At 37.5% G+C, this 12,204-nt stretch overlaps 1 protein-coding gene across 8 annotated transcripts in view; it reads right to left on the reverse strand.

Moving 5' to 3' along the window:
- LOC141476967 (transducin-like enhancer protein 1) overlaps window positions 1–12,204 on the reverse strand; it is a 71,703-nt gene that overhangs the window by 13,757 nt on the left and 45,742 nt on the right. For 3 of the 8 annotated variants that reach the window (XM_074165946.1, XM_074165944.1, XM_074165942.1), the window contains exons 9-14: window positions 9,699–9,815; window positions 6,462–6,515; window positions 4,723–4,875; window positions 3,737–3,881; window positions 2,833–3,023; window positions 1,344–1,420 (exon numbers count right to left, since the gene is read on the reverse strand). In XM_074165946.1, the coding sequence (XP_074022047.1) occupies window positions 1,344–1,420; window positions 2,833–3,023; window positions 3,737–3,881; window positions 4,723–4,875; window positions 6,462–6,515; window positions 9,699–9,815 (737 nt within the window). The remainder of the gene's footprint in view (window positions 1–1,343; window positions 1,421–2,832; window positions 3,024–3,736; window positions 3,882–4,722; window positions 4,876–6,461; window positions 6,516–9,698; window positions 9,816–12,204) is intronic. The other 5 variants (XM_074165947.1, XM_074165945.1, XM_074165943.1 and 2 more) reach the window with 3 other exon arrangements.

Genomic DNA, 12,204 nt, shown 5'->3' on the forward strand with positions numbered 1-12,204 from the left:
GTCAACATACCACCAACTTATCTTTAAGTAATCCAAGATTTAACAGGTTTCTCACACTGCCAACAGATAGCTAAGGTTGTTCTCAGAAGCATGGTGGATAACAAGGAAACTAGATTAGGAAAGCCATCCAGAATGTAAGTCTCCTGCTTTCCTACTTCTGTTACAGAAAAAGAGTAGAAGAAAGTACACACGTTTTTCGCTTGTAATCTGCTGTACTTTTAAGGATGTTTGCATAACTGACATTACAAGATATTACTAGCTATTAACAGGAGTTCAAAATGAAAGCAAACAGAAATGTGTGTATATAACTTTCACCACAGTGTGTCTTATAACTCAGACAATATCCTAAAAGTAAGTTTCTAAATTTTTCTGAAGCTGCAAAAGGAGAAATTAAACCATGATAGATTGTTAAAGAAGGCAGTACATAGCCAGCACTTCTGAAGTGCAAAGTGAGTTTCAAAATAATGTAAGCACCTAGATAGACAGAAACCACTCTAACTGCAACTTTCTGTTGAAAGAGAACACAGAACTGAATGCCAAGCAGGAAGGGACAAAGAATAGGTTTTAACAGAGTGTCAAAAACCCTGTTATATTTCTCTCTGCCCAATATCTCCAGGAAAACAGATTAGTCAAATTTGCAGTCCATGCCCTGTTTGTACCTGCACAGACTAGTTGTTCAGAAATACTTAAAAAAATAATCACATTTTTTAGGAGGTCATACATGCTCATGACTTAACTGCACATGGGTAAGCTCAGTCTCAGCAGCCTACCAAAGCCAATTACTGGAAAATTTGATATATGTTGTTTTGGTGAATTTATTTCATTGTAACATCAACAAGACACAGCATCACAGAGGTGTTTTATTTAACCACCTCTTCAGCAATAATTAAAACTTCTTTTAAGTAAAAAGAACCTGTTGTGGAAGTTATCCTACATCTATGCCCCACTTGCTGCGTGCAACTGCATCGTCATCCTTTTGCTCTCCAGCTGCACATTTACACTAACATTTTAAAGAGCTTGCTCCATTACGCAAGCATCAGTTGCTAAAGTAACTGCTTCATATACCCACTGTGATCAACAGTTGCAGACTCTCAGGCCTGATAAAACAAGTGCCAGAAAAGGAGCCTGTGAGTTTGCACTACACATTTATGCTCAGTATAGTACAAAGTTTAGTTTCAATATGTTTTTATCTTACATATTTTACCACTGCCAGTTTGTAGTCCCCTTGCCTTCCCCCAGGAAGGAGGAAACCAGGCACTACCTGCTTTGGGATGCTTGTTCACAAGGTAACTTTATTCTCTCTAGATATCGCAGATGTTACCAAAATGTTAAAAGTTACTTACGGTTTTCCCCCAGGAATCCCTGCTAGATTTGGAGGGATTCCAGGTACTCTCATGTGAGGAGGAGGATCAAACCCAACCTGACAATGAAAAATGAGTTAATCTCACACTTGCAATTTCTTATTTGGCAAGCCCCTTTTCTTCACCCCCATGATATTATGCTTTTAAACAAAATGTGGCTTTTACGCACAGTATTAGTGAGGGGGAAAAACAAGATGCTTTCCCTAGGCATGCTTCTGCTAGAAGTATCCGTATGTGAACAGAAAACCAATAATGTAGATCACACATTCACACCATTGAGCGTAACGCAAATACCCTGGTGTTAGCACAGAGCTAGCCCTGTAATTAGGGTCCATGGTGTGTCGGCATGTAGCCACAGCGTGTTGGCATGTAGCCACACCAGCGTTCTTTAGCTCTGCGACAACCAGTGTGTACCCATGGCAGGCACAGCGCGGTGCTGGAAAGCAGCTTCTGGCCCCAGCTAGAATCTCCACATGGCTTCGCACTGCATTGTGTGGGCACATCATCTGAGAGATCTCTCATGGAGCTACGCCCCAATATACAGAGAAATTTGTCTACCGCTAAAACATACTATACTGTCTTTACATACTGCAATTCCACTAAACTTTTATATCCCAAATAAATACATACATCAAACAATCCAAAGAGACACTCTGGACTAAACAGACTTAGTTTTTCTTCTGAACACTACAACGAAGTTAAAATTCTTACTGCTTCAAGGAGCGCATATGCTATGTAGAATTCCCACATTGTCACATAAAAGCCCTGTTTACCAGTTTGAAAAAATTAGCCACATCTATAATAATGAGACAGTTAGAAAGTTAAGTCCAATCTTGCAAATTCACAGGTAGGTAAGTCAGTCTGTGCATAAAACTGCCATCAAGCTCACATTTGCACCATCAGGCCCCTAGGTTATTCTGCTCGACAGCAGCTATAACTACTATGCTCCATTTAATTACTACAACCACAACAGCAACTATTCTTAACACACCTTACCACTGGGCTCCAACTTTTCATGTTGATTTCCACAAAAAAAAAAAAAAAATGTACAAGGACAGAGACATAGATAAAAAGATTTCTACATGCTTCAAGATTCATTTGGTATGTCTGTATGGAACACAGATCTGGCTGAGCAAGAGAAAAGCAAATGTCCACAGCACCAATTAAATGCTTTGTAGCTATGAAAACTGCATTTTCATTTGAAGCATAAAATAATTTTTGGCATTTTTTAATCAGTCAAAGCACTGAAGAACGTGAAGAAAAAAGGAAATGTACGTAAGTACACCAAGATTCTTTGTTTTCAAGGTGCAAATTTGTTTCTCCAGCCACGCAGCAAAGTGAAACACACAGTGAAACTGTCAAGCCTCTGGCGCTGTTATAACTTGGGAATTCAAGTGCTAAATGAAGCATGTAGCTCTTCTCAGTGAACCACAACTCACATGACTGAGATCGCATGCAACGTATGGCCTACCATAGGAGATCTTCCATAAGCAACCACAGCAGCTGCAGCAGCAGCAGCACTCATCTGGGGTGACATATTGTGCAGACTAGCATAGGCTGCCCCTGGACTGGTTAATTCTCCGTTCATGCCAGCATGAGGTACCATTCCAAATGGAGCAGGGTACGGTCCTGGTACTGCCAATGGTGTCCGCAGACCTGCAGCTACAAAATAATTAAATCAAGTAGTTTAATTTATATGTTCCTGCATAGAGGGAAGAAAACAGACCTTTTTTTCCCCCCTACAATACCTAACCTCCCCCCCCTCACACACATACCCTGCCAAGAAACATTGCCACAATTTATTGCTGCCATCATCTCTTTTCTTTCAGTGTAAATAAGATCTACTGAAGTCTGAACTTGCTGATTACTTCTAACAATCTCTTCTAGCGTTACCTATTTCCATTTCTGTAATATTTCCTGTTTACATTAATCTCCCCTTTGCCAAATTAAGCAGTAAAGCTGACAGACATGGTTTACACAGCTCATGTCTGAGGCAACTGTGCTATACCAGCCTGAATAGCAAAAGTAAACTTTCCCCTGCATTTGTCAAGATTTATACTGCAGCAAATATTAGTAGACTCAAAGAGCTGGAGAAGATATTGCATTCAGAATAAGTACCAGAAACTTCTGAGAAGTCTTTTTATATTGCATTCAGTCTCTGGATTATTTGCAAAAAAAGATAGACAAAAGTAAACAAAGAAGGATAAGAGATAGAGAGATATTCAAACTCTTGATAATCCAAACATCTGCTTCTCATCAAGCCTTCACTTGATATCAAGAACAAAGCAATATATTTAGTTAACATTCCCACAGAACTACATACGTTAAAAAAGATTAATTTTGGAACCATAAAAACACATGAGGTAATGCATTACCAGCTTGATTAACCAGAGGGTCCATTGTTGGAGGTTTGCCAAGGCCTGGACGAAGTCCTGGAGTTGCGCTAGTGCCTGGGGTTGGCACATCACTTCGAGGAGTTGGTGTGCTGGATTTCAGAACAGGCGTGCTGGCTTTTTCATGCTGGTATCATTAAACAAATTAAATGAGTATTATTTTTAATCCAGGCCATATTATACAATTTATCACAACAGCAGCTGGGATGCTGGGCACCTACTACCTAGTCCCTCAGCCAATTTTCATAAATCCATGCAACGCTGACAACATTAACTTGTGAGAGAGAAATGCTGACCTTTTTGATTGCTGACAAAATTAAAATAAGAAAAGAAACGTAGAAAGTTATTTTTTCTTCTTCCATTGGCATAAAAAAAAAATAAATGTCTGAGCTAATATTTTTTCAGGACAATACAGTATCTATCACCAGATTATTTTAGCTTGAATTCATTACTGTCTTGGATTCACTACTTAATTGTTGGACACAGCAAATCTAAGTGCAAAAACAAAGTACCACTGTAGTTGATCAAAAAATTGTGACACAAAAGCTAAAGAGAGTCCGATCCAATTATTACTGATACTGCAGGAAAAGTTTTCAATAGTAACAGCTTATTTAGAAAAGTTTAACAAAAGCCTGGAGAATGCCTTTGTGACTATATGCAGACTGTGATAAACCGTAAGCTATTGCTCCAGAAAAAAAAATTAACAATGCTTAAGTGACTCTTATACATTTTAATAAATTTGCAACTCATTTGACAGAAATGTAGGAAATACAAGAAATCAAAATGAAGCAGAAAATATTGCCGAGGAGGAAAGCTGAAAATAATATAAAGGTCTGGAAAAACAGTCTATTTCAGGTTCAAATGTTTAAAGCCATGTACTTTCTGCCACCAGTAGCTGGTGGCAGACCTTGCAAGAACAAAGTTAGTCTTTGAAAAAACATTTATCTGGACAACAGATTGCTACCCACCAGATTCATTTCTTTGGATTTGAGAGAAGTGGAACTTCCTGAAGAGGCTGTAGATGCCGGACTGCTAGAGGCATCTTTCTTCAGCAAGCGGGTTTTATCTATACCGTTTTCACGTGGTGAATGAGTGGGACTTGCCCTTGGGGAGGAAGGATCCTAAAATAATAGGAAGGGAGGAACAGCACAGAACTGTGTCACGGGTTGGTACACAAACACTTTTAAGGAGTCTATGGGAAAAAAACTAGAAGAATTTAAGCAGCAAGTTCAAATGACAAGACATTTTGTTATCTCTATAGAACAAAAGTTGAAATCCCTTCATCAGTTTAGAAATATAAGTAAGTTCGTATCATAAGTAACACCGTTTTATTTTACATTACATGTAATCAGAAACTGTTTCCAAGCATAGAGCTTGCAATCTAAGTATACCTAAGTACAAACTATGGCATGTGGTAACAGCAAGAAAGACCAACAGTAACCAGGTTTCAGTAACCAGGAAGTAATATGTGATTGGATTTATATACACCAGACAATTTCCTACATTATAGCTATGTCAAAGAATAGTAAGTTTGCTCTGTTTTTTCTGTGTACGTTCTCCACACACTGTTAGAGACAACAAACATTTCAATAATCTCTTTTAGGCCATAGAAACCTTCCTTATTGCTATCTTCAGAAGAAGAGATAAAGATGCATGCTTTATATGCAATAATACGTCACTTATTTCTAAATACCATCTGCAATTGCCTCACTACTTATATCTACAGAAAAAATGCAAATCACCTCTCAGGTGATTAACTTTCTCTTGTCCAGAGGCACTCTCTGCGTTTACTTTAACCTGAAATAGCCAGCCCAGCAAGCTACAATGCCACCAGAGCTCTGCAGGTTCTCCATGTTCCTTTGGCTCATGAGAATAGCAGCAGGGAGGAAGCAGTCCTCATAAGAGCGTACTAAGTCTACTGATTGATTATCGAGCACTTTCACTGTAGGGCTTCTGAAAGGATTATTGTAATTCCTAGTTGGATACCCATTTTTCTACTTGGCTGACATAATTGGGGCATTTGGAGCTGCTGAAGACACTTCTCTGTCAGCTTCTCTCCCTGTGCTTTTCACAGAGCAGAAGAATCTCGCTACCATATTCAGGCTTCTTAATTCTCTTTATTGTATGAAATAAAAGATGACGGGAAGGAAGGTCTGTCCCTTTGCCTTGATGGCACTGCCAATTCTCTGCCCTGGAGAAAAGAAGTGGCTACAATCTATGAAAAATTCTGTGAACTGACTGACTTCATTCTGACTTTAGCTGACTTCATTCTAAAACCCAAACATCTCTGGAAAATGCTGTCTTTAACTTGGGACATTTTTAAGGTACCAAAAATGTTTTTAATAATACTCCTACTATTAAGTACGAAGTTAGGTATTGTCTTCCTTTTTCATTTGAAGACAGTAGTTTGAAAACCACAGCCTTCCACCTGCATCTCACCACAACTTTCTCCACTACAGAGCAGCTGCGTTGCATGAGAACATAACCACGGAGAGAACAGACGTGGACAAAGCAGTAGATGAAAAAGCTGAGAGAGCAACCAGAGAAAGCTCAGAGGAAGACATAGTAACTGCAGTACTAACAAAAAGGAGAAGGTGTGAATATTGTAACATATCCACACAGAGGATTCTTTTTCTTCTAGCATCTAAATGCACTTTTCCTTTCACCTTTGGGCAAACATCAAGACTACAAAAATGAAAAAAGTTACCTCATTGGATACATCTACAACCAAGTTATCGTCACTCTTGTCCCCATCACTGTCCTATTAAAAATAAATAAATAGTGTTCATTTCAATTAGTACATCAAAAGCCCAGAGAGAAAGACTACACATCTCAGACATTTTTTGTTTTTCCTAAACAAAAAGCAAGCAGCCTTTCATTACTTATTAGTAATAGGGTAAACAATGAAAACAAGAACACACCTTATTTCTCCTTCAATAATAAAACTCAAATAAGGTAGAACTAGTTGTAAGGTGGTGGTCTCACCACCAGTGCAAGATGGTCCAAAATCCCTCCTTATTACCAACATAAACAGTGTTATCACTACTCCTGAAAGAGAAACTCATTCTGTTCATACTCTGATCTTACATGTTAATCTTAAGGAAATTACTGCTTGTGCATACCTAGAAAACCACCAAGTCGCAGAAAACTTGAGTCTTTTAACATTTGTTTCATGAATCAACTTCCTCAAAGCAACAGGACAATTTTTCTCCTTTTACAGAAAGGAAAGTTTTGAAATGGAAAGTTCTGGGGAAGAAAAAACTTCACAAGTGCCACGGCATTTCAACATTTCTACCTAAAAAATCTGAAATACTTTGACATTCCCAAACTGAAATGTTTTATTGTGGCTTGTCAAGCTGCATTTTGACTGTTTTACATAAATCTGTGTTCACCTGAGCTGCGCTAGTGCCTCATGATAACTGTTACTCAAGTGTCTTCTGGTCCCCACCTCCAAAATGGGCTGGGATGCCCCAGTAGACACGTCCTATGATAAACTGTGGTCTAGTGTTTTCCACAGTGCACCATGGTGGTTCAACCAGAAGGTGAATCTTGACTCAAAAACAAAAAACCAAACCAAAACAAAAAATATGAACAAAATATCAAGTGAATGACAAAACTTAAAATATTCATGTGGGTAAGTTTTTCCCAATAACAATACTTTTAGGCAAAAACTTTCTAGGCAAACAAATCAGACATACAAGATTGGTCAAACTGTCCCCCAACTCTTGCTTTCAGAATGTCTGGGCTATCACACTTAACACTGGCAGACAGAAAGTAAAACATTGGTTCCTTCCTCTCACTTCAGGCCATAGGTTTTTTTTAAAAAAAAAAAAAAACACCACAAAAAATCCTAAAAAAACCCAACAGATAGTTTCAACCCTTACTTTCTTCTGTAGCAGCTGAATATTGCTGCAAGAAATACCACAAACATAGCAGGGACCCAAGAGTGTCACTGAAGACAGAAAGGTGGCTCTATTTGCCACTCAGGAAGCTGTCCAACCAAAGGGTGCAAAAGGAGAAGGAACAGGAAAGCTTCAGCCCCAGTAGTCTGTCACCTCTTGAAAAGTATGAAGCACCCTGAAGGCAAGAATAGGTTAGAACACATCTGAGCATATGGGAGCACAGTAGGTGGGACACTTGTTCACCTGAAATACCGCCCTTGAGGAGGGCAAAAATATCTGCCAAGCAATGATTAAGTGCACTCCACTGACTTTGTCATCTTGAGAAATAGAAATTTACTGGGACTATCAAAGGCATCTCCTATTGCAACTATAATATATATCAGAATATACATACACACACACTTCGAACATATAGAAGAAGATTCTCCTCACTGACAAACCCACAGGTTGAAACTATACTAACATGAAGTCAAAAAGAAGAAAAAATAAAGTTGCATTTTGCATCTTATTTCCAAAAGCAACAATTCTTACAACTCATTTATCTCCCTTCTGACAAAAAGCAGTACTTCTTTATCCCTACAAGGGCCCCATGTAAAATGAGCTTAAAGTCAGCAGCTCTGTGTTTGCAGAATTGGGGAACCTTTAAAAAGAAAGATCTTCTTCCAGATTAGAGTAAATTTGGGACTTTCAAATATCCTTGTTTCCTCAATTCTTTATTTTGATGCTGCCTTTATCTGTAAAAGCCATTTCAAGCAAACAGCACCACACATTTAAAATGTGGATTAAGACAAACTGCTTCTACAGTGCAATAATATACTTTCAATTTCTTTCCAGTAGAAAATATAAGAAAAACAGGCAAGTTAAGCTTTTTCTCCTTTTTTTTTTTAATATCAAATGTAGCTTAAGAAACACTCTTCAAATATTTAAAATGAACAATGCCCACATAATATCAAATCCTCAAAATTGAGGGACTAACATGGGGAAGTTTGCCAAACACTTTTGTAATCAAAACAAGATTATCAGAAGGTGGTGGAAATACAATTTGCAAAACCGTAACAGTAGTACAACACCACGATGTGCAGAAAGGGGAAAGTAAGCCCATAAATCGTGAGTAGCTCCAAGGATATCCAAAAGATGCTCAGAGATATTCTGGGTCCAGGTGGAGAGAAATTAGCCCACCAAATACTGAGGAAATAAAATGACACCTGATTTTCTCTTGGGTTTCAGTAACCAGGAAGTAATATGAGATTGGATTTACATAAACCAGACAATTTCCTACATTATTGTTATGTCAAAGAAGAGTATCTTCTGTTAGATTTAAGTTCTGCTTTTCAGTACTCTTTCACACCAGTCCTGGTCTCTAAAGCACGTTCAAGTATCATCCTGTGATTTGGCTGAGCGTTTAGACTTGCAGTTGAAAGCCTATGTGAACCTCCCGTGGTTCATGTAGGCCACACTGTTGTACTGAAGTGCCTCTTTGAAACCAAGCAACAAGCAAGCTAGTCAAAAACACAAACTATGAATTTCTTATATTTCAATTTGCTTTCTGCTGAAACTGCCATATCAACCAAAAGCAAACTTAGTAAATTGGTACACCTTCATAACATATGCAATTTGCAATGGTGATTATTACTCAGTGATGTATGTAATAACTAGAAAAATATACTTTATAGCTTTAGAAAAATATACTAAAATCCCCCAAACCAACAAAATACTCCATTTCAAACAAACCTGAAGGTTTTGGAGCACTGCAGAAAGGACTTCTCGCTCAAACTCTGAGAAATGTCCCAGAATACTTGTAAATCCCAAACAGCTACTCCTGGGTCACTACTCCCTGTTGAGGAGTATTACTTGACAATAGCCCGAACTATTGAGTCACTGCTCTTCCCACAATATGAATAATGATCTCTCTGGCACATATATTCATGCATTATATCAGCCATAAGAAACACATTGCCTTGTTCTTCACAGCTCTTTTACTCCTCATATAAGCATGGTATGTGCAAATAAATTAATCATTTCTTAGACACAGATTTGCTTACATAATGGCTGGAATCCTTATCATCCACCTTTCTCTTTTTGATGTCATTGGTATATTCAGGGCCATTCCTTCGTTTATCTGTGCTTCGCAGACTGTCTGGGACCAACAGAGAATTACTCTGTGAAGACAAAAAACAAGGTCAATCAAAAATTCCTTTCAGGATTCCTTCACAGATGCTTAAAAACTCAAATTGGATGTGATCAATGCTTTAAAAATGTGATACCTACATAGTCTTTCATTCCATTTAATTCAACTCAAAGTCCTCCAGGCAAACATGTACAGCTTCATGCATTCTAAAAAGCTTGGCTTTTCATTGTTCAACTTATCAAAAGTTTAGTTCACTTGTCAATCACCATCTATTTAACTATTTAATTCGACTGAATTTATTTTTTAGGAGAAGCAGGTTTGTTGTTTATTCATGAGCAGGTAATAATGGTTTTTCTGGGGTTTTTTTTGTTTTGTTTTGTTGTTTTTTTTTTTTAAATATACAGATCGTATATACTAAAGGGGACTTACTAAATATAATCTGATCGCTCACTTCTAGACCATCATAAATAGATAAGGCTTTGGTATGTTTACACCTGCAGGCATGGATAGATATATGGCAACTTGCCTTTCACCCTTAAAGTAACAGAAATTTACCAAATATGGTTAAGCAGTACTCATTTGTTAGCTGCCATAAACTCCAATTGGATGCCTTCAACAAATGTATTGCAAACAAAGATCAAATATTTTTACTTCCAGCATAACTTTCACTACTAGTGTGAAATTAAGGCTAAAGTGTTGTTTAATCAGACTGGGTCTGAAAAACTGAGGCCAAGACACACACACAAAAGACAAAGCAAAGACTAATCTTTTCCTCAAACTACATGGACTGCTTTCATTGATGCTAAGTTATGCTAAGTACAAACTCTTGACCCAAAGAGAAAGGCATTTTAGACATTTTTCAGTCACATGACAATTTGACATGCCTGCGACTCCCATCTCCATCTCCGTTCCAGCTAAAGCATTAAAACGAGTTACAATGAGTTCTTTTAAGTGCAGGATTAGCATATGCAAGAGGGCAATTTGTTCAGTGATGTGTTAATGCTGTGAACAATACTGAATGAGTGGAGGAAAAAATCTCCTTTGACAAAGACCTGGTAAGCCTAGTTCCTAAAACCCAAGTACATGCTTACATAAATAAAAATATGCTCACATAAATATACAAGTAAATACATATTTACAAATACCTCTCAAGAGAAAAGCCTAATACCGACATATATACTGTAAGTGGAAGCCTTCAAATGAAAAGCTTAGATCTACCCAAGAGACAGAGATATTTACTCTTAAAATGTTATAATCATATACTAATAGCAGTGAACTGCGCACTAACTATTGGCTTCCCCTTTAAAATCTGAGGACACCATGGTACTTTTGCTCAGACATTAACATTTAGTCCCAAGGAGAAGGAAAACAAAACAGGCTACATAAGGCAATCTAAATCCTCTTTTTCCTACTTCAGAAGCTGCACTTTAAAGCCAACTCTAAGCTCTTTTATTCATGACTATTCAAGCTAAACAAATGCCAAGGGGCTTACATAAAGCATATAGGAGGGTGTAATGAAATTCAGTATAAAGAAGCTCAAAATAATGTCTTTACTGCAATGTTTCGCAGCTAAAAGATGGGCTTGTTGGATCACTGAACTAATTGCCTTGACAAATACAGTCTGAATTTAACTCCTCATCTCCTCCCAGATGCACACTAACTCAGGGATTCACTAGTTTGAAAAACATTAAAACTTATCTCCCACATTTTAATATCAAATCAATCATGTCTGTAGTAGTAGAAACATCTTAAGAAGCAAGCTGTCACTTCAAACTTGACCATAGATTTGAGTATTGAAAATATATTTTCTTAAGGTGGAAAGTCTTTTAGTTAAGAGCTACTTCCCGTAACAAAAATAATTTTAAAAAATCTATTTTACTTCTGAAGAGCTTAGAATAAAGTAATAAAGGCAAATGTAGTAAAGTGAAGAAACTCAGTTTCTCATTTTACACTGCCAAAATTAAGTGTGAATAATGGAAAAGTGGCAGAGGGACAGCTGCTGGAAGAAATTTAGCATTTGAAGTTACTACACAGAAGCGTAGGGAATAGCTTGTAAATTTTGGCATCAAAATATGTATAACTACAACACCTGGTATTTTTTTCAGGTTTGATGTAAAGCCTAGCTAGACAATGCAGACAATATTCTTGTGGAATATCTTGTGTACACTTTGTCTTGTGGAATTTCAATACTGTAAAACATACCTAGGAACTCATAGGTATACCTAGCTTGCATTGTCTCCTAAATGCCAAACTAAGATTATTAGATTTGATTTTTCCTCAAAAGACTGGTGGTTTACTTATCACATAAACATATAACAATAACCTACAGCCCTCACAAGCCTATTCTGCAAAATGTCTCCCCTATGGTCACGTTTACAGTGCCTTTCTCTAACCTAACACATTCATTTAAAGCACTGTTC

The sequence above is a fragment of the Numenius arquata genome, chromosome Z, assembly GCF_964106895.1.
Source record: "Numenius arquata chromosome Z, bNumArq3.hap1.1, whole genome shotgun sequence".
Lineage (NCBI taxonomy): Eukaryota > Metazoa > Chordata > Aves > Charadriiformes > Scolopacidae > Numenius > Numenius arquata.